The following is a 27,199-nucleotide window of genomic DNA, read 5'->3' as shown; positions in this document are numbered from 1 at the left end:
AGTTCCCCCATGGCATATGGAATCTTCCTGGACCAGGGATCCAACTCATGTCCCCTGCATTGGCAGGTGGATTCTTAACCACTGGACCACCAGGGAAGTATGCTAGAACTTCTTATACATATTTTATCTAGTCTTTGTGACAACCAGGAAAGTTAGGTATTATACTCCCCAGTGAAGAGAAGCCCAGAGAGAATCAGTCCCAGTCAATGGCTGATCCGAGATCCAGACTTGAATCAACCTCATTTCTAAGCCTGAATTCTTTCCTCTAAGTTCTGCTGCCTTCCAGAAAGCAAAGCCCCAAAGATAATCTCATTGGAAGTTTCGACTAACTTTAGTCAGTCAAAAAATAGAGGAAAAAAGGAATGCATGTGTGCACAGACTGTATCGGGGGTATCCAAAAAGCGCGTGATGGACCGAACTGGACCTTAGAGAGGCTACTGGTACTCCCCACCCCCGCCCCAGTACTTCCGCCTCTCTGCTTCCGCAGGTGTTACCCAGGAAAACCGCAGCGCGCGGAGCGGTAGCGAGAAGGTTACGGTAGAGAGCTGAGGTCTAGCGATCTGGAGACGTCAGTCTTTAAAATGTGTATTCAATCTGTCCTCGTTCACTTTCACTACCTCTTTCTCACCCAGCTATTCGCTAATAGCCTTGTAATCCTCCCCTCTTCCAAACTGTCCTCCCCCAAACCCTCCTTCACCCGCCAGATCATGTCGTTCCTCCCGTCTGAACCCTCCGTGGCTGCTCTTTGCGCCGGGGATGAAGTTTAAACACCCTTCCAGGCCCTCCGCGTTCGGCCCCTGCTCAGTACTCTGGCTTCCCACTCCCGGCCATGAACTCACCTGTTCGCCTCGCTCCCCCCACGCAGGCCCTTTCCTCCCTCAGCTCTTCTGCGCAGCAGGTAAGTTCTCTTGCCCCCGCCTTCAGTTTTCCCGAGTCCCATTCACTCTCCGAGCCTCAGCTCAGATGCCACTTTTTAAGTGAAGCCTTTCGTGTCTAATTCCTACCTGCAGTCTCGACTCCTGCCATCTAATTAGACCTTCCTGGGTGTACTCCACTGGCACTCTTCGTCTACGACTGCAATTTGCTTTGCATACTTGCCTGATTATTTTTAATGTCTGCCAAGTGTCACAAGGTTTTAGAGCCGTGCCTGGAAGGCACCCTTCTGAAACCTAGTAACTTTTCAATGAATGAATGAATGAATGAGGGAACTTGAACTGGATGTTGTCACCACCATCATCCTACCGTGACAATATTTCGAGTCCCTCCATTGCTACTGTCAATGGCATGCTCAGCCCCGTGGGCTTAGCAGAGAGTAGGCGGCGCGCCCACCCCTGGCTCCGGCACTCTGGGGACTCCCCGGGCACACTGCTGCTCGGGGCAGGTCTCACCGACAGGAGTCCTCCGGGCTCCCAGGTTCACGTGCACTGGAGAGGAGGGGCGGAGGAAAACGAGAGCGTATGCTCTCGGAGGAAAACGGAGCTCCCGGTGCGCCTCCACTCCGGCGGCCCGCCGCCACCCGGGAGCCACTTCCTCCTTGGGGGCCGGCGTGCGGGGCGGGGCAGGAGACGCCCCCGCCGGGCTGGGCCCCGGGCCGCCCCAATGAGATTCGGTGCCCGGCCGCGGCTGCGCCCAGTCCAGGCGCTGCGCTCGGCCGCGAAGGAGGCGGCCGGCCGGGGCGGCGGCGGCGCTGCGCGCGCCAAGGGGAAGCTGAGCCTGCCAAGCTGGCGCCCGGCGGGGCCATGGTGGCCGGCGCCCGCGGCGGCTGCGCGCAGGCGGGGGCTGTCCGGCGCGGCCTCCTGGCCCTGCTGCTCGCGGTCTTCGCGCCGCTCTGGCTGCAGGCGGAGGAGCTGGGTGAGTGGAGCGCGTCCGGTGGGCGGCGGGCTGGGCCTGGAGGGACAGCGCGCGGGGGAAAGTCGGAGTCGCAGCCTGCGCCTGGAGTCCCGCTCTCTCCAGCCGATGGCGGCTCGGGTCAAAAATAAGTTACTGCATTCCAGTCGCTCCCCACCAAACTCCTTCCTTTGCCCGCAGACACTTCGCGCCTCCCTACTTTCTCTCTCCCCCTCAGTTGGTTTCCAGACTTCCTGACTCCGCGGGCCCCGTGAGAAGTGACATGGCCCGGGGTTCGCGAGCTGAAGACCCCAGCCTTACCGGGAGGGTGTGAGCGGGGGAGGCGCCTCTCAAACCTTTTGACAGAGCTGCCCACAGTCGGCCGCCTCTCGTCCCTGCGCGGCGTGTGAGCTTCTGGCTGGCACGGATGGTTGGGAAACGATTTCCCGAGGTCCGCCCTGGGAAGCCGGCAGCCCCAAACAGGACGCCCCTCTAGAGTGTGCTGCTGCGCCCCGACTTGGAACCGTGTGGTTCGGCTCCTTCTTGGGTGTCTAAGCGAGTCTCCCGACCTGGCTGATCGTTCTCTGGACCTGGTCCTTGCCTTCAAGTTGGACCTAATTAGCCCACCGGCGAGTTTACTGCTGCTTATCCAGCAGCTGAAAGCAGTAAGCCGTTTTACCAGCTGTAGGCAAATCCTTGAAATTTAGTTCTTTATTGATCGCGAGGGACAGCTTTCTGCGGAGTTTTCCAGTGGTTTCCCTCCTAGCTTACTTTTGCCCCTCATCAACTCAGATGATTTAATGGCAGTGCATCTATCCAGAATATTTTGACGGCTCCCCACCCCGTGTTTTCTAATGGGACAAGAATCAAAGCTAAACCAAAGGCAGGCGTTTTGGTCACTGAACCCTCTATTCTCAGTCTGAAACTTTGATACTCAAGATGTTGATTTTGGTTCCTAAATTAGCTTACATAGCTATTTGTTAGGAAAGAAAGAAAAAAATAAACCCCTAAAATAGCAGAATGCTAGGAATGTTGTAAAATATTGATAAATGTGTGTGCTTTTATTAAATATGTAGGATTTTGATCGTGGGTGTCTTAAGCCCTTAGAAAATGTTTCTCAGGTCATTGTTTGAAGATGCACCTTCAGTACTGTACATCTATGAATAGATCCAGCGATGTGTTCCTATACTAGTCTGGCCACAGCTGTCACCATCTTTCCAAATGCAGTTTTTTTAGATGTTATATGGCATCCAGACTGTTAACTGGGTGCTTTATAGAGCAGTCTCTGGGAAGTAGTGTGATTGCTTAGATTCCTAGAGCTTCACATTTGATATTTATTGCACAAAATTGTTGGAAGAAGATGTCGTGTTTCCATGAAGAATCCTGTATATTTAGGATGTTAAAAGAACCAATAAAGGCATAGGTATTCAAACACAAAAGAAGTAAAACTTAGATTTGGCACATTTACTGAAAAAAAATCTAGGAACTTGAGTTCTGATATCTCTTGAGTGAAGAGGCAAAATCAATGATTTTTGAATATCTCTCACATCTGTGGTATTTCAGATTAGCCCTTGATCACCTGTTTTTCAAGTTTTCGTAAATTTAAGTATGCAAACCCGTTTTAGGTTTTGAAATATGCTACTGGGTATATAGTTGTATGGTGATCTTCAGTGATATTAGTACTCTTAATGTTTAAAAAGTAAGACTCGTGCCTTAGCATGAATCTGGTTTTGTTGAGAAGACTCTATTTATTGCATTTTACCATCATTGTTTTTGAAGGTAGCTTAGTCTGGTGCTTCTTGGCTCCCCCACCTGCCTGATCACCCCTGTCTCCAGAAGCTTTGTAAAGCCCCAAACCCATACTGTGAATCAGAACATCCAATGGGTGGGGCCTGGGAAGATGCGATTCTAAAAAGTTCCCACAGGTAATTCTGATTCAAATCAGCTTTGAGATGCTGGAAACATCTGATATTGTACAATGTTAATTATATATATCGTATATTATTATAACATATATCATATAATACTGTGTGATGATAATATGATAAAGTGCTACTACCATCTGTGTCACAGACCATTTAATATTAGACTTCTATTCATTGTGTTGTTTCAGGAAATAAATGTGATAATCTGAATATTTATAAGCCTAGTCAATGAATTTATTCATTTTTTTTAAAAAGTCAGAGTCTGGTGACCCCTGAAGCTATACTGGTTCCTTGTAAGACTGCTGCTTGCCTATGTGCTGTTTTTGCTATATATTTTTTTTTCTTTTTTTTTTTTAAAGTCCATTCTTCTATATTCACTGCCAGGCAGGCCCCAGGCATTAGGGCTTGATAAGCAGAATATGGGCTGATTTTTGCTCCTTCTTATGCCCTGTTCCTCTGGACCCACTTAACTAATGTTAAGTATTTCCACAGATTGTTTCACATGATTTTGACTTTACATAATATCACATTTGGGGCTTCGCAGGTGGCTTAGCGGTAAAGAATCTCGGTGCAGTGCAGGAGATGTGGGTTCCATCCCTGGGTTGGGAAGATCCCATGAAGAAGGAAATGACAACCCACTCCAGTATTCTTGCCTGGGAAATCCCAAAGACAGAGGAGCCTGGCAAAAGAATTGGACATGACTTAGTGACTAAAACGACGACAGTAATATCACATGTATGTTGATCATTAGCATTGTTTCAGTTTGTATAAATCCATAGGCTTGGGCTTAGGTCTTATTACCTTGATTATCAGTTTTGTGAAATAAAATACCTTTTATTCATGTGAGGAATTGGTGCTAACTAAAAATCTCTGATTCTTTCTTCACTAAAATATTTGGAAATGGATATTAAAGATTTCCTTCTTGTGATTTAAGTATTAGAAGAATAAAAATAAGCAGTTAATATCTGTGGAAACTTGTAAGCATACAATTAGATACAGAAAATTTGATTATAAGATTCTGCCCAACTCTAACTTTTTACTTTCAGAAGTTCTGCTTTTAAGCCATCTGTCCTTTACATTTGGTTCAACAGGGGACAGGTGATGTCTGATGCTTTGGGTGACTGGCTTTTTAAAAAGTAGTCCCCACTTTCTTCTGGCACCTTCTGCATCAGTGCGTGCAGTTATCCCAGATTTTCCTTCATCTTGAAGGTCTGCCATTTGGTCAACGTGATAAACTCTAAGTTCTGGAGGGCAGTGACTGGGACTGTCCTTATCTTCATAGCACCTGACCAATAAATGTTTCTCGAGTTGAACTGAACAGTGTCTTTTTATTTAGGAGATATTTTCAAATTGTCCTCCTTAGAGGAAACTAGGTAATAAAGGGTTTAATCAAAGTTCTTATGAAGGCACATCTGATGCTTCCACTAATTAGCTCTGTTTCGCAAGCCCAGCTCTCTTGGCGTGCTTATTTCTATACGTCAGGATGCCTTTAAATGCAAGTGCAGCAGAAGGAAGGGAGGGTGGCCACCAGAACAATATGTCTTTTGGCACTAGTTTGTGCAATCTGTAACTGGCACCCTGAAACATGAAGTTATACCATATATTTCAGGGGAGAAAAAGTTGTGCTGAAGGATTAATTAAACACATCAAAGGATGTAATTAAAACAGGATTTGAACTCTGAAGTGTCTCAAACTGTACTTACACACTTTTCATAAGTTGAACCCTTTTACCTTAGGGTACTGCAACAGACTAGAAAATCATATTAAAGATCACAACTTGGAAATAAGCAAGACATTTGACATTTATAAGAAACTAGATTTTTATTTTTCAGGTGCAAGGGGAAATTAACTGCAGCATGTAGCAAAGATTTTAGTCATGTTAAGGCAGTGGGGTACGGGACAGGGAAGAGGGACAAGGGAGATATTTCCTAGAGAGTTTTGGACTTACTGCTATGATAGTCCTGAATTATGAAGTCAAATCTCTGCATATTAGAGCAACCGGTTGTTTTAAAATTTTAAGGAGATAATGTCCTGTGCTTAGTCATGTCCAACTCTTTGCAACCCCATGGACTGTAGCCCTCCAGGCTCCTCTGTCCGTGGGATTTTCCAGGCAAGAATACTGGAGTGGGTTGCCATGCCCTCCTCCAGGTAAGGAGATAATACACAATACCTATTTGGACTTGCTCTTAGCACAGAGAACTCAATAAATGGCAGCTACCTTATTAATTATTACTGTTTATTACTATTGACACATACAGGGACCCTTTGTTCTGCCTCCCCCACTGCCTCCTGGATCTCATTCTCTACCACACTCCATGTTCCCAGCCATACTGATTTTCTCACTATTTCTTGGTGGTATCAGGCTCCCTGCTAGCTCAGAGCCTTTGCATGTGCTACTCCCTCTGCCTGGAACAGGCTTGTCCCCAAATGTCCACACAACTTCCTTCCCCGTTAGTCTTTCTTGGGATCTTGCCCAAGAAAGGGCTGGAAGGAGACCAGCCCTAACCACCTGGAGCCCTCTTGTCTTCCCCAAAACTCCACATGCTCTGCTCCTTGCTTGCAGTTTTCTCCAGAGCACTTCATATCTTCTAACAGAGTGATCTATAGCTTTCTTTCTTGTCTATCTCCCTGCCATGAGAATGCAAGGTCCATGAGAAGCCTGGTGCTGTGACTAGTGCTTGCTGGGTGCTTGGTAGGAGATGGGTGCTCAGTGAGAATAGGGTGAGAAGGCAGTGAGGAACCAGTTCCTGCCCTGCGGTTGAAGACTCCGAGCTGACCCTAGCTGAGAATCAACCTGAACAAGACAAAGTACTGAACTTGTATGTCTAGTCCAACTGCTATTTGTAAACAGAAAGTCTGAAAATATGGGTTTAAAATAGAGGAACTCACACAGAAGCAGAAGATGTTAAGAAGAGGTGGCAAGAATACACAGAAGAACTGTACAAAAAAGATCTTCATGACCCAGATAACCACGGCAGTATGATAACTCACCTAGAGCCAGACATCCTGGAATGTGAAGTCAAGTGGGCCTTAGGAAGCATCACTACGAACAAAGCTAGTGGAGGTGATGGAATTCCAGTGGAGCTATTTCAAATCCTAAAAGATGATGCTGTGAAAGAGCTGCACTCAATATGCCAGCAAGTTTGGAAAACTCAGCAGTGGCCACAGGACTGGAAAAGGTCAGTTTTCATTCCAATCCCAAAGAAAGGCAATGCCAAAGAATGCTCAAACTACCGCACAATTGCACTCATCTCACATGCTAGTAAAGTAATGCTCAATATTCTCCAAGCCCGGCTTCAACAGTACGTGAACCATGAACTGCCAGATGTTCAAGCTGGATTAGGCAGAGGAACCAGAGATCAAATTGCCAATATCCGTTGGATCATCGAAAAAGCTAGAGTGTTCCAGAAAAACATCTACTTCTGCTTTATTGACTACGCCAAAGCCTTTGACTATGTGGATAACAACAAACTATGAAAATTTTTCAAGAAATGGGAATGCCAGACCACCTGACCTGCCTCCTGAGAAATCTGTAAGCAGGCCAAGAAGGAACAGTTAGAATTAGACATGGAACAACAGACTGTTCCAAATTGGGAAAGGAGTATGTCAAGGCTGTCTATTGTTACCCTGCTTATTTAACCTATATGCAGAGTATATCATGCGAAATGCCAGGCTGGATGAAGCACAAACTGGAATCAAGATTGCTGGGAGAAATATCAACAACTTCAGATATGCAGATGACACCACCCTTATGGCAGAAAGGGAAGAAGAACTGAAGAGCCTCTTGATGATGAAAGAGGAGAGTGAAAAAGTTGGCTTAAAACTCAGCATTCAGAAAACAAAGATCATGGCATCCGGTGCCATCACTTCATGGCAAATAGATGGGGAAACAATGGACTTTATAATAAAGTGACAGACTTTATTTTTTGGGGCTCCAAAATCAATGCAGATGGTGACTGCAGCCTTGAAATTAAAAGACACTTGATCCTTGGAAGAAAAGCTATGACCAACCTAGACAGGATATTAAAAAGCAGAGACATTACTTTGCTAGCAAAGGTCCATCTAGTCAAAGCTATGCTTTTTCCAGTAGTCATGTATAGATGTGAGAGTTGGAGTATAAAGAAAGCTGAATGCCGAAAAAAGAGATGCTTTTGAACTGTGGTGTTGGAGAAGACTCTTGAGAGTCCCTTGGACTGCAAGGAGATCCAACCAATCCATCCTAAAGGAAATCAGTCCTGATTATTTATTGGAAGGACTGATGCTGAGGCTGAAACTCCAATACTTTGGCCACCCAATGAGAAGAACTGATTCATTGGAAAAGATCCTGATCCTGGGAAAGATTGAAGGCAGGAGGAGAAGGGGACGGCAGAGGAGGAGATGGCATCATTGACTCAATGGACATGAGTTTGAGTAAGCTGCGGGAGTTGGTGATGGACAGGGAAGCCTGTGTGCTGCAGTCCATCGGGTTGCAAAGAGTTGGACACGACTCAGTGACTGGACTGAACTGAACTTCTGGTATATTCCAAAGCATTGAAGATGAAACGAAAACTATTGCCAGACTTTCAGGTCTGGAGTAAGAAAGACTAAGGAGTAATTTTGCCTTTTTGCAGCACTGATATCATCTTCCAGATGTAATCACATTGATATCATCTTCCAGATGTTAATTCTCTGCTTTGTATATAAAATTAAAAAAAAAAAGTTTTTCACCTTAGGGGGTTCAGGAATGGAAGAGACTTAATTGATGAGGGGGAAAAAAACCACATGGTGATTTTTAACCCACTGTGGAAATAAATTCAAACTGAGTTCTAATCTTGGGATGGGGGTGGGGATGGGAGAAAAAGAGGAGGAAAGTCTGAGATTCATGAAAGCAGGAATGAAACAGAGCCTTTTTATTCAGCACCAGCACCAAGTACAGTGCCTGGCTGATAACTATTTCCAGATAACTGTTTCCTGAGTCAGTGCATGCACACTGTGGCTGAAGTCTGAGAGAATGAGGTGAAGGGTAATAGTCACTTAAGTGTTTTTAGAGGATATTGCACACATGACTGTTGTGATGTCTTTAGAGATACCTTACATGTGTTCAAGAAAATAACTGAATTCAACCCTGAAAAGGGCTGGGAATCTGAGACCCCTTTCCAAACAACACTGGGAAAGCTGCCAGGTTAGGTGCTGGCAATCTTGAGAGCAGGGGAGCGGGTGGTATACCGGTTTGGGCGAGGTGAGTCAGTGGTCCCCTGAGATCTGCAGGTGCTTATACCTTGAGGACAGCAGGGCCCTGCTTTACCTTGAAGATCATTTGGGGACAGTTTAGGTATTTGTGACATTGGCACTGTGTCAAGCTATAGAGTCCTATATGCCTTGACTATTCAATGCCACTTCTGTTTAATCTACTTATCTAGTTTTCATGATCTCCAGGGAAGACGTAATTCCCCATATTTGCAGAAATGTCTTTGTCTTATATACACTTGTATATGGTCGTTTTAATTTTATATGGCTCCATTTCATAACTGAGAGTGTTTCATGAATATACCTAGAGGTTGTGTGTAAATGATTTTTATGGAGCACTCTATTCTTGAAAAAAGGAAAAAACAACACTTTTATTTCTGATGAACATCAAGACCAGTGAATGTTAAAGGTTATGAGTTATGAAGTCCAGTTCAGTTTCGAGTGCCAGTATATAAAATTTCCTACAGGGAAAACATTAAACATTTCTGTGGGTCTCACTTAAATTCTAAGTGGCTGAGTAGGTTAATGCAGCTTTCTTATTGCTTTTCACGAAAGCAGGTTCACTTCAGATTGAAGTGTGGTTGATTTCAGTCCCAAGGAGGAAACTGTTGAGACATAATAGCTCATGGGCCCACTGGAACGTGAGATCTGTTTATTAGATTGCTCCTGCTCTGAGTTTAGAATGGAGGCTGCTCACTGTGAGAATCACATGGACCACGATTTGCCTTTTCTTCCACTTGCCCCTAGAAAGCCACTGCTTTGCCAAGAGTCTAGAATAGAAGGTAACTCAACTCAACAAAGAAATGGCCCTGTACCTGCTGTCAGTGCTAGCTCAGAAGGGTCGAAAAATCTTTGAGACCCTCTTGCCTTTTGGGTAAGAAATTCCTTTTTCTTCCCCCCAACCCGTCTTTCTTCTTTTCCTTTTTCATCCTCTTTGCTATAGTTACTGTGCTATATTATTAAGATCTTAACAAACACACTGCTTTTCCCCTGAGGTATTCAAGTATATTAAAGACTTCAAGGCATTTCTCCCCTAAAGATTTAATTCACATCTATTAACATTTTCTTACATGGCCACAATGGCTTGAGCACACCTAAAAATACTAATGGTAATATCTTAATATCATCTAATACTCAAGTCATATTTCCCCTGTTGACCTAAACATGTCTTTGGGCTATTGGTTTGTTCAAACAAGGATCTAAACAAGGTTCACACTTTGCCGTTAGTTACTACATCTGTTAAGTCACTTTTAGTCTATGGCTGATCCCCAGCCGCATACATTTTATTTTCCTGAAAGGAAGTCAGATTCAGTCATCTGGTGACATGGCTCACATTTTAAGTTGACTTACTGCTTCTGAGTGGTGTGTCTGTTACTTGCACCAGCGCCTAAAGTATAAAGCTGAATTAGACCTACAACTGTGATTAGACTCAGGCTAAATGTTTTGATAAAGGTACCTCAGAGTGCCATGTACTACTAATTGTATCACAACAAGATGCATTTATTACTACTGTTATTTTATTGCCCCGTGTTTGAATGATGCCAAGAATGATCAGTGACTTCCAGAAATTACAGCTTGATCCCTCCGTTATAAAGTTGCCTTTTCCCATATGACCTGGAAGTAGTCTGCAGGATAGTAATTTCTTGCTCACTCACAGGACTCATCCCCATCAATATTTCAGTTAGTGGTTTAAGTGTCTGTTGATGATTGTTACCCAATCAGATTTTTTTGATGTAAACAACATTTTAAAACCTTACCTTTGTATTTTTTTTAGTCAATTTTTTTTTTTGCCTCTAACTTAATTTAGTCCTGACAAGTCTGAGAGCTGTTGAAAGAACTGAGATTCAGAGAGACTGGATCATTTACCCCAGACACATTCACTTTCTGTGCCTAAAGTGGACTCGGGGAGCAAGTCCTACAGTTTTAAGTGCCTTAGGATGGTCTCCTGACTCTCATCTTCTTGAGATGTTCTTCCAGATGAGATCAAGTTCAAGAAAGGAAGCCTTGGAAGAATGCAGTTTCAGGGGGTTTTTATGCAATAAAGTTTTAAATTAGTAGCCTTTGGCTTTCTCTTAGAGGTGATTATATTTGCCACAGAAATATTAAGACCTTTAAGTGGAAAGTGTCAGTCACTCTGTTGTGTTCAACTCTTTGCAACCCCATGAACTGTAGCCCCGCCAGGCTCCTCTGTCCGTGGAATTTTCCAGGCAAGAATACTGGAGTGAGTTGCCATTCCCTTCTCCGGAGGATCTTCCCCACCCAGGGATCAAAGCCAGGTCTCCTGCATTGCAGGCAGATTCTTTGCCATCTGAACCACCAAAAACTTCCAGTTAGTAGCTAACCATGGATCTTATCCACTGTGATACATTCAGCAGTGCAGAATACAGAATGTGCAATGGCTGTACAATTTTTACAACCATGCAATATGACATGAATTTTATAAGGTTTACTTTTTTTCTCACAAGTCTTACGTTTCATACCTCATTAGATGTATGATAAAATGCCATCTCTTTCCCAATGGAGATTTGCTGTTCTTTGGTGGGTACACATTGATTGCTTTTTCCTTGTATGTGGTGCATACATGTGTGTTCCCACAAACCTTCTCATCCTATTTCTTTGTATATTTTCCATTGTATGTTCAAATAATTTCTAAATTGATGCTCTTGTCCATGTGTCAGAAATATCACTCTGGCTTAAATATAGATCCTGAAATTTATTATTTTCTGTCCTAGGTGTATAAGTGAAATCTAGAGTAAATCTATGTCAGAAATAGATGTGTTCCAATTTTAGAAATAGACACTAAAGTAAAACCATACAAAGCTTACATGTTAAGGATTTTTCATTTTTAAAAAAATTCACGGCAAGATCCCTGTTAATAATGAAGGCTGTTTAAGTCTCTTAGGCTTCCCTCATGGCTCAGATGGTAAAGAATCTGCCGGCAATTCAGGAGACCCAGGTTCAATCCCTGGGTCAGGAAGACCCACTGGAGAAGGGAATGGGAACCCACTCCAGTATTCTTACCTGGAGAATTCCATAGACAGAGGAACCTGGTGTTCATGGGGTTGCAAAGAGTCAGACATGCCTGAGCAACTAACACTTCACTTCCTTCCCAAGTCTCTTGCTACTCAGAGTACATCTTAAAAGGACCAGCAGAATAGTCATTATCAAGAGATTTTTGGACATGCAGAAATTTCAGGCCCTGTGTATTAGTAAGATTTCCAGGTGGTTGCTGTGCCCACTGAAGTTTGAGAAGCAGCACTTTAATCTACTGAAACCTTCATTTACAGAGCAGCTTTTGGAAGCTACACTGATGCAATCAAGTAGAACAACCTCTGCTGAAAGTGAAATAGTCGCCTCTCAGACTATTCCTTTAATAGTCTAGTAAAAAGCACTTACTTAAATAATTTAAAAGAGAGAGTGGTGGAATTTGTCGTAAGTTTTATGAGAAACCCTGACTTAAATATGGCTCTCTTCCTCATGTTAATTTTGAGACCAAAAGAGAAGGACTATAAATAAATAATTGTAATGTGGGTTTTAATGCCAGTTGTGCTGCTTAGCAGTAGTAGTGTGATCCTGGGCATGTCTTAAATCTCTGTTTCCTCACTCCCAAAATGTGCAGCTTTAGCAATTGCAGCCTAAATGCTTGAGTTTCATGGTCTCTAGAGTCAGACAGGTGAGGTTCACACGCCAGCTCCTCCATGGGGCTGACAACTCAGCTTCTCAGAGCCTCCACTTCTTCACACATATAACAGGGATAATAGGAAGGACATGTGATGAAGAAAGGATGCTGTGTGCTTTCTTGGGTTGTGCTGGAATTGCCCTGTCTCAAAAGATATGGGGTATGTACTTGGATGTTTGAGATTTTACTATTTATACATAGCTATTTATATGTATGCCTATGTGTATGAAATGTTTTATAATTTTTAAAATGGGAATTAATAATATATTAACCAAATATGATGATCCTAAAGATTAAATAAAATTAATATAAAGGCCCTTAGAACACTCAGTATGTCACTTTTTACAATAGATGGTTGATAAATGCTACCTATTAGTAAGAGCCTTTCACAATTAATTTTATGTTTTTTTTTTCCTGTTCTAGTAACTTTTTGGTTCTTAATAATTAAAAAAAAAATCTGTCAAAGTGAAAATACCTGTGTGTATGAGGGAGCAAGAGAGAAACATTTACCATTTTATATTTTAAAAAAATTTATTGATGTACAGATGATTTATAATGTTGTGTTAATTTCTGCTGTACAGCAAACTGACTCAGTTTTATATATATGTGTGTGTGTATATATACACATTCTTTTTCATTTTCTTTTCCATTATGGTTTATCACAGGTTATTAAATATAGTTCCCTGTGCTATACAGTAGGACCTTGTTTATCCACAGTTTTAACTTCTAAAACCCAGGTGAACTTTGTACTTAGTAATATTGGAATTTTTGGACATGGAGAGAAAAGTCAGTGTCTGGTTACAATTTATGTGAATATCAGTAGTATGCATATTTAACATGGAACCAAATTCGGAAAACATAGCACATTGAGATGGAAAGGATTGCTCTTATTTATCCTCAGCTTGAGCAACTGCAGCGTGGCCATGACATCAACATCCTGACATTATTAGTAAAGGTCAGCAGCCATTTTTCTCTGACTTCCTTATCCTGAGCATCTATTCAACAGGGATAAAGCAGTCATCTTAGGTTTATTTTGCTTTACAAACAAGGGTTTTGTTTTATTTTTATATTTGCATCTGTGAAACGGAGACACTTTTCTCATACAATGTGTCCAATTTGTTACCAATTTCTCTTGTAAGTTAAGCACTTGTAACTTAATAACAACTTTGGGAAGTCTGACTTTAGAATATCAGTCAGATATTACAATTTCAGCCTCTGGTTGTAGACCTCTAAAGTCTCAGGTCCATCTCTCCACAACTGATCTTTGATCCCAGAAGCACTGTTTTGGGGTCTCTGTGTGCCTAGGAGTTGGCCCATATGTCCCACAGAACACCACTCCCAGGAGATATCCAATGAGCAAGGAGTTCCTTGGGAGTATTACAGCCTGCGTCCTCTGTTAGAGCAGGGGCTTTGAGATTGTCCTGAGGTAAAGAAAAGGATTCTGGGAGCTTATTTGCCTTGTAACTCTTTTTTGGTGACATGGGCTTGCTCTCTGTAAACCTTCTAGGGCCAGGGGATCCACAGTGCCTACTCGGACAGATGCTGAGCTGCCAGTTAGTAGCCCTACGTACATCTTGAGGAATGCATTCCAGTTAGACTTTCCAGTAATTTCAAACACTTAACACACACAGCCTTATTCATCTTTACCATGCCCAGTTTTGGTTGGTCATTTTGAAGGAAGATTGATACAAACTTCTTAGAATCATAGAGCCAATGAGTGTTACAATTTGGAAGAAGCCATCTAATTCAAAACAATATTCTTGATACTTTGTGTATAGTATTTTAAGAGAAAAATATAGTAATTATAACACTGAATTCTCGCTATATGCTCGCCTCTCTGCCCAGTGCTTTACTAGCATTGTATCATCTGATCCTCATGATGACCCTAGTTGGGCACTGTCATTGTCTCTGTGTTGCAGATGGTGAATTGACTCCTGGAGAGGCAAAGGGACTCACTCAAGGCCACACAGCTTCCAAGGACAGAGGAACCTAGTGCATTGCCACTTCCCAAGTATATGGAAATAGTTTATGAAATTAGAAAAACAATATGTGTCTTCCCCTCACATCCTCAGCCCTTACAGTGATCTTTTTTCCTTTTCGTAGGAGTCACAAGACTGGAGGGTGACCAAAGAACTATGGAATTGTCACTGATTTTATTTATACCCCATTAAAGAATAGCATAGCATTCGGAGAAGGCGATGGCACCCCACTCCAGTACTCTTGCCTGGAAAATCCCATGGACGGAGGAGCCTGGTGGGCTGCAGTCCATGGGGTCGCTAAGAGTCGGACATGACTGAGCGACTTCACTTTCACTTTTCACTTTCATGCATTGGAGAAGGAAATGGCAACCCACTCCAGTGTTCTTGCCTGGAGAATCCCAGGGACAGGGGAGCCTGGTGGGCTGCCATCTCTGGGTTCGTACAGAGTCGGACACGACTGAAGCGACTTAGCAGCAGGAGCAAAGAATAGCATTAAACTAGGTTTTGAGATTTTTATTTCCATTGGGCACAAATGATGCTTTTTAATATGTTAATATTAAAATTATTGATGTCTTTGCACACTGATGAAAACATCTCCCATTATGTAGGGACTGTTGGATAGGACCTCTTGAAATGATTTAATTTTCATGCATATTATTGATTTAAGTGATTTTTTTCTTTAGCTGATAGGAAGCATTGTGTTGAGAGTTCACATAGAGAGACTTGACAAGTCCCTTCTGTTCCTCCCCCTTTTTTTTACTTTCATATGCCTTTCATCTGCTGAGACAAAAGTGTCATCTTCATTACATTAATAGTTATACCTTTAGCACCTATTTTATACATAGTAAGAATAAAGTTTAAGGAGATTCTTAAAGTTTAAGTTTGCAGAATTGTTTTGCAGAGTCAGTCATGTGTCTATGGCTACACCTATCATCCATTATTTTTTCAGGAAAACTAAAGATTTAGAATAATTGAAGTTTTACCATTGTAACTTCTGTTTATTTATTCTCACAAAGAATAAAAAGACTCAAAAAAAAGAATAAAAAGACTCTTCTCCGCTTGCTTTTCTATTCTTTTCCAGGCAACACATAAGTAAAAAAGTTAAGCACAATTGGAGGGTAACAAAGTTTACAAGAGAGGATGGCTGACAGTGAAATTAGTAATAGCTTGGGAAAGCTGTTCGCTTTACCATCAGACAAAGAGCTCTGTAATAATTGCAAACTCCCTTTTGTGGTTGAAAAGATTGTAGTCATCAAGAGTTCACTTGATCTCAGACATAGGAAGAAATTTTCTCACACCCACACAGGGGTGATGGTATATGCATTGAGACCTGTTGTAACTTGAATATTACAAAGAGCAAAGATACAACTGTAATGAAATCATGTTTCTAGAAATGGTTTCACTTGTGATATTTTAGAGCATTCTTTCCCAAATTGCAACTTGGGACCCATCTGTAGGTGGTACATTTAGTTCACTTGGCACAACCAGTATGCTTTTAATTTTAAAAAAGAAAGAAATGGAATAGAGTAGGAAATATCATAGTTCATTACATATAATAAAAAGTACTATAATATTCAGTTCAGTTCAGTTCAGTCACTCAGTCGTGTCCAACTCTTTGCGACCCCATGAACTGCAGCACGCCAGGCCTCCCTGTCCATCACCAACTCCCGGAGTTCACTCAGACTCACGTCCATCGAGTCGGTGATGCCATCCAGCCATCTCATCCTCTGTCGTCCCCTTCTCCTCCTGCCCCCAATCCCTCCCAGCATCAGAGTCTTTGCCAATGAGTCAACTCTTCGCATGAGGTGGCCAAAGTACTGGAGTTTCAGCTTTAGCATCATTCCTTCCAAAGAAATCCCAGGGCTGATCTCCTTCAGAATGGACTGGTTGGATCTCCTTGCAGTCCAAGGGACTATAACATTAGGCTCTTGTTATTTATGCAGGTGTATGGATGTGCGCTTGCTTAGGTTGTGACGAAAAAAAATCTTGATTCTAACTATGGGTCATAATAAAACAAGTGTGAAGACTGCTGTCTTGTTCTGTGGTTGAGTTAGTAATTAATCTTAAAGGTATTTTTGTACTAGTTGTTTAACTTCATCCAGATAATTTTCCAACAAGTGCAATTCAGTTTAAAAAAATGTTTTTAAAGCCTGAATCATTCTTTGTAGTATTGCAGAACTTAGTCCATATCAGATATGTCTTAATTTCACTTTGCTGTTAGTGGAACGTGACTTCTTATCAAAGGGAAATAGTCTTTTAAGGAAGTTATTGTTTTCCTTTCTTAGTGGCTGGAATTACAGTAGACTAAATAAATGGTGGATTCGTGTAGACAAGCATCTGGGATTTGTCTTAAGCTTATTTAGAGAATAGCTTGTATAGCCGTACTTCCTAAGTAGCTGATGTTAAAGTCTGAAAGAGGCATATCCGTTCATTTCAGGTATTTGGAGAGCAGATATTGGGTCCATTGGATCTGTCACTTGACTCTCAGGAATTATTGTTAACTCACCTCTCTCCCCCTCTGACTGTGAGCTCCTTCAAGTGAGAACCACATTATATTAAGTTCTGAGCTGTTTGTTGAGTAAGTTTTTAATGCCAGTTTAGGTATGTTGGTTTACAGAAACTTAAGACTAATGCTGAACACAGCCTTTAATGTTTCAAAGAACATTAGGTGGATTTGGTAGTTTTAATTATGTTATTTTTCTGGTTTATATATAATGTACTCATAGTTTAGAAGATAATGGAAATCAATTCTAATCCCACACCATAAAAATAAACACTTTAAACCTTTTTTTTTTCCCTTCATACTTATGTATGTGGTCAATATTGTTTTAAAATTAGTTTTCTAAAACATGGTCTTAACTTTTCCTTAATATCAATTTGCTTGAAGACATCATAGTTTGACTCTTCTTATTTAGACTGTTTCCAAATGCTTAGAGTTAAAATGTTTAGCGTTGGGGTCGAGATTGCTTGGGGATTTATAAAGCATTGGTGAGTACTTGCAGCTTTCTCCAAAATCGAAGCTTCAGACATCCAATTTTATTTCTGTAAGTTGTCTTGAGGAGGTAGAGGGTTGGTGGCTCCAGGCAAACCCCAGGATTTAGGTCCCTCATGAACCCTTCACATGTTCTTCAGAAGGGAGAAGTTTTCAGCCGAAAGAGAGGAGGAAATGATGCAAAGTTTAGTCATCATGTGCTTTGGCAATTAAATTACAGTTCAAAAGAAGAAGAAAAGCCCTGTGTGGTAGAACTTCGAAAAGTAGACAAACTTCCTGTGGCCAAACTTCCTCCTTACCCCCTTCTTGCCCTGTTCTCCCCTTGATGGTGGGTAGGTGGTAGGTCAGTGTCCCTGTCCCCTGCCACCAATGCATCACTGCGGCTCACTCTCCCGGAGTCCTCCCAACACCATGTGTAGCTTCATCCTAAACCTGATTGTATTTTTTTTCCCTTCAAGATTGACCTTTATTTTTCTTCATTTTAATTAAAAAAAAAAAAAAAGACCAAAACACCTATGAATACCTCATCACCCAGCTATAGTAACCATCAACATTTCCCCCATCTTTTTCATTTATTTTTCTCTCCTCCCTCCCTTTTTTTGCTGAAGTGCTGTATGGCAAATCCCATACTTCATGTCATCATGTCATTTCAGCCTTACATATGTCGGTAGGCATCCCTAAAAAGAAAGGCATTTTCTCACGTAACTTCAATACCATTTTCACACCCAAAACAGTGAATAGTACTCCCCTGATAGTATTTAATATCCCAATGTCTTTTTTAAAATTAGCATCAGTATTAAGAAGGATGAGATGGTTGGATGCCATCATTGACTCAGTGGACAGGAGTTTGAGCAAACTCTGGGAGATGCTGAAGCACAGGAAAGCCTGGAGTGCTGCAATCCATGGGGTCACAAAGAGTTGGACACACTTGAGCAATTGAACAACAGCAACATTTATTAATGGGCTTCCCCTGTGAGTCAGCAGTGAAGAATCCGCCTGCAATGTAGGAGATTCGGGTTCAATCCCTGGGAGGATCCCCTGGAGGAGGGCATGGCAGCCCACTCCATTATTCTTGCCTGGAGAATCCCATGAATAGAGGAGCCTGTTGGGGTACAGTCCATAGAGTCGCAAAGAATTGAACACAACTGAGGTGATGACTGAGCACGAAAGCACGCATTTATTAATAGAAATACATTGCATTTGAAAGTCTAACTTTTTAAACTTGTAGTTGATTTATAGTGTTTCAGGTGTATAGCAAAGTGCATGTTATGTGTGAGTGTCAGGATTAGAACCCAGGCCCCTAACATGAGGCCAAGTTTCAGTTTCTAGAGTAGCTCTCTGGGATCAGAATGAAAAGAAGTATTTCACAGTCGGTCCTTTTCTCATCTCAGTCAAAGATTAGGAGCAGGTGGTGAGGAACGACTCTTGCCTCTCTTAAGGAAGACTTGGAAAGTGAAAGTCGCTCAGCCTTCCAGAGCCAAGTGTGTCCTCTGTGACCCCACGGACTATGCAGTGCATGGAATTCTCCAGGCCAGAATACTGCAGGAGGTAGCCATTCCATTCTGCAGGGGATCTTCCCAACCCGGGGATCGAACCCAGGCATTGCAGGTGGATTCTTTACCATCTGAGCCACCAGGGAAGCTCAAGAATACTGGAGTGGGTAGCCTATCCCTTCTCCAGTGGATCTTCCCGACCCAGGAATGGAACCACCCTTTGCTGTACACCTGAAACATTGTAAATCAACTACATATATACTTTTTCAGATTCTTTTCCATTATAGGTTATTATAAGATGTTGAATATAATTCCCTATGCTATACAGTAGGTCCTTGTTATTTTATATATAGTAATATGTATCTGTTTGGAGAAGGCAATGGCATCCCACTTCAGTGCTCTTGCCTGGAAAAATCCCATGGGCGGAGGAGCCTGGTAGGCTGAAGTCCATGGGGTCTCGAAGAGTCAGACATGACTGAGCGACTTCACTTTTACTTTTCACTTTCATGCCTTGTAGAAGGAAATGGCAACCCACTCCAGTGTTCTTGCCTGGAGAATCCCAGGGAGGGGGAGTCTGGTGGGCTGCTGTCTATGGGGTCGCACAGAGTCGGACAGGACTGAAGTGACTTAGCAGTAGCAGCAGCAGTCTGTATCTGTTAATCTCAAATCCCTAATTTAATCCCCCAACACCACTTCCCCTTTGGTAACCTTAAATTTGTTTTCTATGTTTGTGAGTTTACTTCTGTTTTGTAAATAGGTTTATTTGTATCATTTTGTTTCTACATACAAGTGATATCATGTGGTATTTGTCTTTGATTTACTTCACTTAGTATGGTAATATCTAGTTTCATCCATGTTGTTACAAAGGGCATTATTTCCTTATTTTGTTATAACTAGTGATATTCATATGTATATATATACACACACACACACACACACACACACACACAAACACATGCATACACACATACACATACCATGTCTTTATCCGTTCATCTGTTGATGGGCATTAGGTTGCTTCCATGTCTTGGTTATCGTAAATCATGCTGCTATGAACATTGGGATGCATTTATCTTTTTGATTCAGCATTTTTATCTTTTCAGGTTAATATGCCCATAACTGGGATTACTGGATCATGTGATAACTTTGTTTTTTTAAGGAACCTCTATACTTTTCTCCACAGTGGCTGTACCAATTTACATTTCCACCAACAGTGTAGAAAGCTTCCCTTTTCTCCACACTCTCTCCAGAATTGATTATTTGTAGTCTTTTTAATGATGGCCATTCTAAACAGTATGAAGTGGTACCTCATTGTAGTTTTGATTTGCATTTCTCTAGGAATTAGTGATGTTGAGCATCTTTTCATGTACTTGTTGGATATCCATATGTCTTCTTTGGAGCAATGTCTATTTAGGTCTTCTGCCCATTTTTTGTTTGGGTCACGTTTCTTTATATTGAGCTATATAAGCTATTTGTATATTTTGGAAATTAAACCTCTGGGGTTGCATTATTTGCAAATATTTTCTCCCATTCCGTAGGTTGTTTTTTCATTTTGTTGATGGTCTCCTTTGCTGTGCAAAAGCTTTTAAGTTTAATTAAGTATGCTTTATTTTTGCTGTTGTTTCCATTACACTAGGAGATGGATCAAAAGAAATATTGCGTGATTTATGTCAAAGAATGTCCTGCCCGTGTTTCCCTCTAGGAGTGGTCTTACATTTAGGTCTTTAATCCATTTTGAGTTTGTTTTTGTATATGGTGTTAGAAAATGTTCTAATTTCACATTTCACGTGTTGCTGTCCAGTTTTCCCAGCACCACTTATTGCAGAGACTGTCTTTTCTCCATTGTATATTCATGCCTATTTTGTCAGAGATTATCTGACCGTAGTGTGTGGATTTATTTCTGGGCTTTCTATCCTGTTCCGTTAATCCATGTGCCTGTTTTTGTGCCAGTACCGTATGTTCTGATTACCATAGCTTTATAGTATAGTCAAGTCAGACAGCGTGATTCTTCCAGTTCTGTTTTTCTTTCTCAAGATCATTTTGGCTATTCGGGGTCTTTTGTGTTTGCATACAAATTAAACAACAACAAAAGAATGTTTTTGGCTCCAGTTCTATGAAAAATGCCATTGGTAATTTGATAGGAATTGCATTGAATCTATAGATCACCCCCAGTTATCATTTAAAAATGGTTTGGTAAGATTGGTTTTTTCAAATAATGGTCCAAATAAGATTCACATGGTTGTTGTGGTGCTTAAGTTTCCTTTAATCTAAAACACTTTTTAAAATATCTCTTTGTACAACTCATTGTTGAAGAAACTGGGTCAGTTGCGCGTAGAATATTGCAGCCTGGATTCAGCTAATGACTTCCTTATGGTGTCGGTACGCTTGTGTTTCTACCCTCTGTGTTTCCTGTGGACGGAAATTAGATGTAAAGTCTTGATGAGATTCAGCTATTGATTCGCATGTTTTGCTTTTTGGTGAGAGTACACGTGAAGGTGTGTAGAGCACGTTTGATCCTGTCAGAAGACTTATAACATCTCATGGTCTCATGTGGTCATGCTGAGATCCATCGGTGGGTTTAGATGTGTCAGGAGACTTGTAACATCTCATGGCCTCATGTGGTCATGCTGAGATCCATCGGTGGGTTTAGATGTGTCAGGAGACTTGTAACATCTCATGGTCTCATGTGGTCATGCTGAGATCCATCAGTGGCTTTAGATGGTGCCCTGCCTGATTCTTTCATTTTGAAGTTCTTCCTCCACCTTCTACCCATCTATTTGTTCCATCTATTTGTTACCATTGCCAGATATTCTTATCAGCAAGTTGTTCATTTTAATAGACAGATGTTGTGAAAGACTCTAAAGAGGGCTCTGATAAGATAGCAGTGCAGGTAGTTTCCCAAAATTAAACACAAATACACTTATGTTACAAAATAAAGAGGTGAGACAAAAGTGTTTTCAAAATTCTAGAATTGGATCACCTTGGAATTGTCATCTGGCATCCACCATTGGTTAAATAGCTTTAAGGCAATTCCATATATGTCTTGTGTTGTTATCTGTGAACTGGGTCATACATTATGACCCTCTCAAACTCAACACTCCGTGCTGCTTAGAAAAAATATGAGAACTTGGTTAGTGGATTTAGTACAAAAAGATTTTAGAACAAAAATTCTCCTTTATTGGTTATCATTCTGTAGTGATCTTTTTAATGCAAGCTTCTATAAATTCTTTAATTAAAGATAAGTAGAAGAGCATACAGGATCACAAAATCTAAATAGTATAAAAAAGTATAAAATAGGAAATAAAAGCACCTTTGTTTTCACCCACTGCCAGTCAAATTTAACCAGGCTGATAGGTTTTTTTTTTCCAATTTTTTAATTGAAATTTTTATTCTGAGATGATCACAGACCTCTTGCAGTTAAGAAATAATACAAGAGATGTTGTGTGCCTTTGCCTACTTTCCCTGTGATAGTATCTTGCAACACTGTAATATAATATCATGACCACAGTATTGAAGTGAATACGTTATATACGGAACATGAATTGGTAGACTTTTAAATGACTCTTGACATCTTCCTTGTTCGTGATTCTTAATTAGAGCTGAGTTCTGAGTTAAGTGACAGAGTGTTAGGATGAGGTCGTGGGAATAGTGTTTATCTGTTGTTTTCATTTGCTTTATTCAATATATGATACCATATGCTTTATTTATGCTCTACTTTATTCAATATATGATACCATAGGCATTTTATCTCCCTAGGTACTTCCTAGTCCCTCTTTGATGTATTTCTAGTTCTTTTTTCCACTCAACTTTATCGAGATATAATTGACATATGACGTTGTGCAAGTTCAAGTCTACAATGAGCTGGTTTTATATATTTATATATTTCAAAGTTATTTAACACCATGGCATTCATTAACAACTGCTGTCACCTCACATAATTACTATTTCCTTTTTGTGGTGAAAACTTCTAAGATCTACTCTCTTAGCAACTTCCAGTTATATACTATAGTACTGTTAATTCTATCTAGTCCTTTGAAGTAATCAAAACTATGGAAAGATGGTCGGTTGAAAATTCCTGATGTCATCAATATCCATGAAATACATTTATTATATTAGCGCTTGCCCCAGAAAACTCCATAAATAGTCTTCCATAGGTAAGAGTGAAATTGCAGCTTCTGAAGACAGTTGTTTGCTTTTCTAATGAATTAGGACTTCACAGTTCTTTTCAGGTTTTTTTGGGAGAACAAAGACTTAGTTTCATTCTGCTAGATTGTGAAAAGGGAAAACTTTCCCAAGAAGGCACAAATCTCCCATGTAAAGTAATGATGGGAGTGCTGAAAACTTAAACTTGCTTCTATTCTGCCAATGTCAATGGGTGAAAGGAGTTTCCTCATGCGGTTTAGAGTAGAAGACATTGAAAAGAAGCATAATTACAGCCTTGAATAAAAGTGACCCCCTGGGATTTTCCTTTGTCATGACATGTCACTTAAAACTTAGAATACAATAATCATGTACAGGCTGATTCACCTGTCATTGATCCTCATTTTATATGTAGCTATGTTGTCTAGGAAGTTTTCACTTTCTTTTTTCTTATTTATTTATTTTATGGCTATGCCACGCAGCATGCGTGATCTTATTTCCCTGACCAGGGATCCAGCTTGAGCCTCCTGCAGTGGAAGCGTGGAGCCCCAACCATTAGACTGCCAGGAAATTCTCTCTTTTTTCTTATAAGAGCAGAATTTCATAATACTAAGAAAAGGGACATTTAAATGTTTGACCAGTGATATCTTGGTGGCTTAGACAGCGTTATTTATATGTACATTTATATGCAGAATTGTACACTAACTAGTTCACAAGAAAAAAAAATCAGACTCTAATTTTGACTGATCATAATGGGAAAGACAGGAGGAAGAGAAAAAACAACACTGGGGTTTGAGTCCAGAAATGATTGAAGACTGAGGCTAATATGACAGAAAGGGAAGCCCAGGGGGCAAGAAGATTTGGGCACAGAGGCTGTAAGTTTTGTTCTTACATGTGAGGTGATAGCCATATTTCTGGACTCAGGTTCAATCCCTGGGTTTGAAAGATCTCCTGGAGAAGGAACTGGCAGCCCACTCCAGTCTTCTTGCCTGGGAAATTCCTTGGACAGAGGAACCTGGTGGGCTACAGTCCCTAGGGTCACAAAAGAGCAGGACACAATGGAGCAACTAACAACAACACTAGTTACCTTAGTGTTGTTTTACCACAGTGCTCAAAATCAGTGCCTTCAAAGGCGAGGTGAGCCGTAGAAATGAGTGACCGGGACCTGGTGGGGAGTGAGGGCATCTATCTCTATTAAAAGCACAGCTAGAATGCCTGCTGGTGTGATTGCCATATCTTCTGGTTTCCAAGAGAAATTATGCATTAGTTTTTTTTTTTTTTTTAACTAAAGCCTTTAAGAGCAGGTAAATAATTCAAGTTTTAAATCAAAACTTTGTTCCCTATGTGCTTCTGCAGCATATGCATTACTCTAGTATAATTTTCGTTTAATTCTCAACAATTTTGTACTTACTGCCAGAGAGCTCCAGAAATATGTTTTTGTTTAGTTCCTAAGTCATGTCCAATTCTTTATAACCCTTTGGACAGTAGCCTGCCAGGCTCCTCTGTCCTCGGGATTTCCTAGCAAGAAGACTTGAGTGGGTTGCCATTCCCTTCTCCAGGAGATCTCCCCAAAGCAGGGATTGAACCCGCATCCAGAAATATATTTTACAGCTATCACCTCAAGCTTTAAGAACCAAACTTATAGCCTTTGTCCTCAAACCTGCTTGCCCTCTGGCCTTCTCTTTTCGTTTTATCAGCCTCACTGTTCCAATCATCTCTGGACTCAAAATCTCAATGTTGTTATTTTCTCCTCCTGTCTTTCCCATTATAATAGGTTGAAACCCAAGTCCATTGATTTTTTTCTTGTGAACTTCCTCCTGTTTTTCATTCCCTTTCCATCCCAGCTAAGGCATTTTAAACCCTCCTCCTGCTCTATGATGCACATTCTCCTGCATTCTAGTTCCTATCTTGAGTCTTTTTCAAATACCTCTTTCATTATCTCACTTCTCAAAATCCTCTGTGGGCCTCTATTACATAGTCATATAAATTCCACAACTTCTGCCTAGACCTCCAGGTTTCAGAGTAGTTTTATCTTAGCTGTCTATCTCCATTTCCCCTTGGAACTAACTTCCTGCTTCTTTAGGTCAACTCTCCTCTAATCCAAGGCTTCCTTGGTGGCTAAAATGGTAAGGAATCTTCCTGCAATTCAGGAGACCTGGGTTAAATCCCTGGATGGGGAAGATCCCCTAAAGGAGGAAATGGCAACCCACTCCAGTATTCCTGCCTGGAGAATCCCATGGACGGAGGAGCCTGGTGGGTTTCAGTCCATGGCGTCGCAAAGAGTCGGACATGACTGAGTAACTAACATTTACACTTTCCCCCCAGTCCAGCCTCCCAGCTTGGAATCTTGAGAATTCAGTTCAGTTCAGTCGCTTGCTCCTTTTAATTTCATGGCTGCAGTCACCATCTGCAGTGATTTTGGAGCCCCCCAAAATAGTCTGTTATTATTTGCATTGTTTCCCCATCTATTTGCCGTGAAGTGGTGGGACCAGATGCCATGATCTTTGTTTTCTGAATGTTGCGTTTTAAGCCAACTTTTTCACTTTCCTCTTTTACTTTCAAGAGGCTCATTAGTTCTTCTTTGCTTGGGCAGGGCTGTCCCTCGACCTTGACTGCTGGTTTGGCACATATTCTCCCACCCTTTATTTTAATGAGGCCTCCAATACCATTTTGGGCTTCCCTGGTGGCTCAGTGGTAAAAGAATCCACCTGCCAATGCAGGAGACCTGAGTTCTTTCCCTGGGTCAGGAAGATCCCCTGGAGAAGGAAATGGCACTCCACTTCTACTCCAGTATTCTTGCCTGGAGAATCTCATGGACAGAGGAGCCTGGTGGGCTATAGTCAATGGTGTCGCAGAGTTGGACATGATTGAGCTACTAAACAGCAACCATCACTGTTTGGGCTGCAAGCCTCAAGGCAAGAAGGAAGTGGGATAAAAGAAGACCCCAGATGAATCCTGTAGCAGCGGCTAGGCTGGAGAAGGAAGAAGGCTGCCGAGGGCTTCAGATTCCCATGATGCCCTAGCTGGGTCTTCTGCTATAGGAGGCTTTGGTCTGCCTTCTCTTACCACCACAGAGAGTTTCTTCTCCAACAGACTTCTGCTTTCTCTCCCTCTGGCTAAGGGCAAAAATTCTGGCTTTGTTTCTCTGAAAGTGTATTAATTACAGGCATTTTGTGCTTTGAATTCAATGTATGCTCCTTAATCTTGCAGCCCACCGAGTTTTACATGCTGTCAGATAATTTGGTTTCTTTAATTTACTGGAGCAACTTGTTGGTCAATTGATTAAGCTTCCCTATTCAGAAAACCTTGAGAGAATTTCTTATTTTAGTGAAGTAGTGAGAATTCACTGAAATAGATTCTCTCTTGCCCTCTTTGGCACTTTGTTTAAGCTCCTGCAATGGCAGGGGCACCTAGAATTACAGTTATCTGGGCATGTGACTGTCTCCCATTTCACTTTGAGTGGTGAACAGCCATTGCTACTTGTATGTGTCTCCAACAATGCCATGTCTGGCAGGTGGCAAGCACGCAACTCATGATACGTCCTGAGTCTATTGTGTGTGCGTGCTCAGTTGTATCCAACTCTTTGCGACCCTATGGACTGTAGCCCGCCAGGCTCCTCTATCCATAGGGATTCTCCAGGCAAGAATACTGAAGTGGGTTGCCATTTTCTCCTCCAGGGAATCTTCCCAACCCAGGGGTTGTATCTGTATCTCCTGCATTGGCAGGCAGATTCTTTACCACTGAGTCACCTGGGAAGCCTCCAAGTCTCCAAATCTGTGGCTGTTATTAACTGAGATATGAATGTGGGATGATTGTTAATCCCCAGCTGAATGACAGGCTCTTAAAGATAGTCGACTCAGCATGAGTCTCAGATTCTCCAGAAGCATTTTGCATACCTGACCCCATTTAATCAGGACAATTACCCGCAAAATGAGTGG

The 27,199-nt window shown here is 41.6% G+C and overlaps 1 protein-coding gene across 2 annotated transcripts in view; it reads left to right on the top strand.

Moving 5' to 3' along the window:
- The first annotated feature begins 648 nt into the window (after window positions 1–648).
- DCBLD1 (discoidin, CUB and LCCL domain containing 1) overlaps window positions 649–27,199 on the top strand; it is a 75,772-nt gene continuing 49,221 nt past the window's right edge. The window contains exon 1 of one of the 2 annotated variants that reach the window (XM_070795919.1): window positions 649–898. In XM_070795919.1, coding sequence (XP_070652020.1) covers window positions 757–898 — 142 coding nt within the window. In that variant the 5' untranslated portion in view covers window positions 649–756. Of the gene's footprint in view, window positions 899–1,652; window positions 1,852–27,199 lie in introns of those variants that run through there. The other variant, XM_070795918.1, reaches the window with a different exon arrangement.

The sequence above is a fragment of the Bos indicus genome, chromosome 9 (assembly GCF_029378745.1).
Source record: "Bos indicus isolate NIAB-ARS_2022 breed Sahiwal x Tharparkar chromosome 9, NIAB-ARS_B.indTharparkar_mat_pri_1.0, whole genome shotgun sequence".
NCBI lineage: Eukaryota > Metazoa > Chordata > Mammalia > Artiodactyla > Bovidae > Bos > Bos indicus.
Note: the sequence above shows the minus strand (reverse complement) of the source record. Positions and strands in the feature narration are given on the sequence as shown.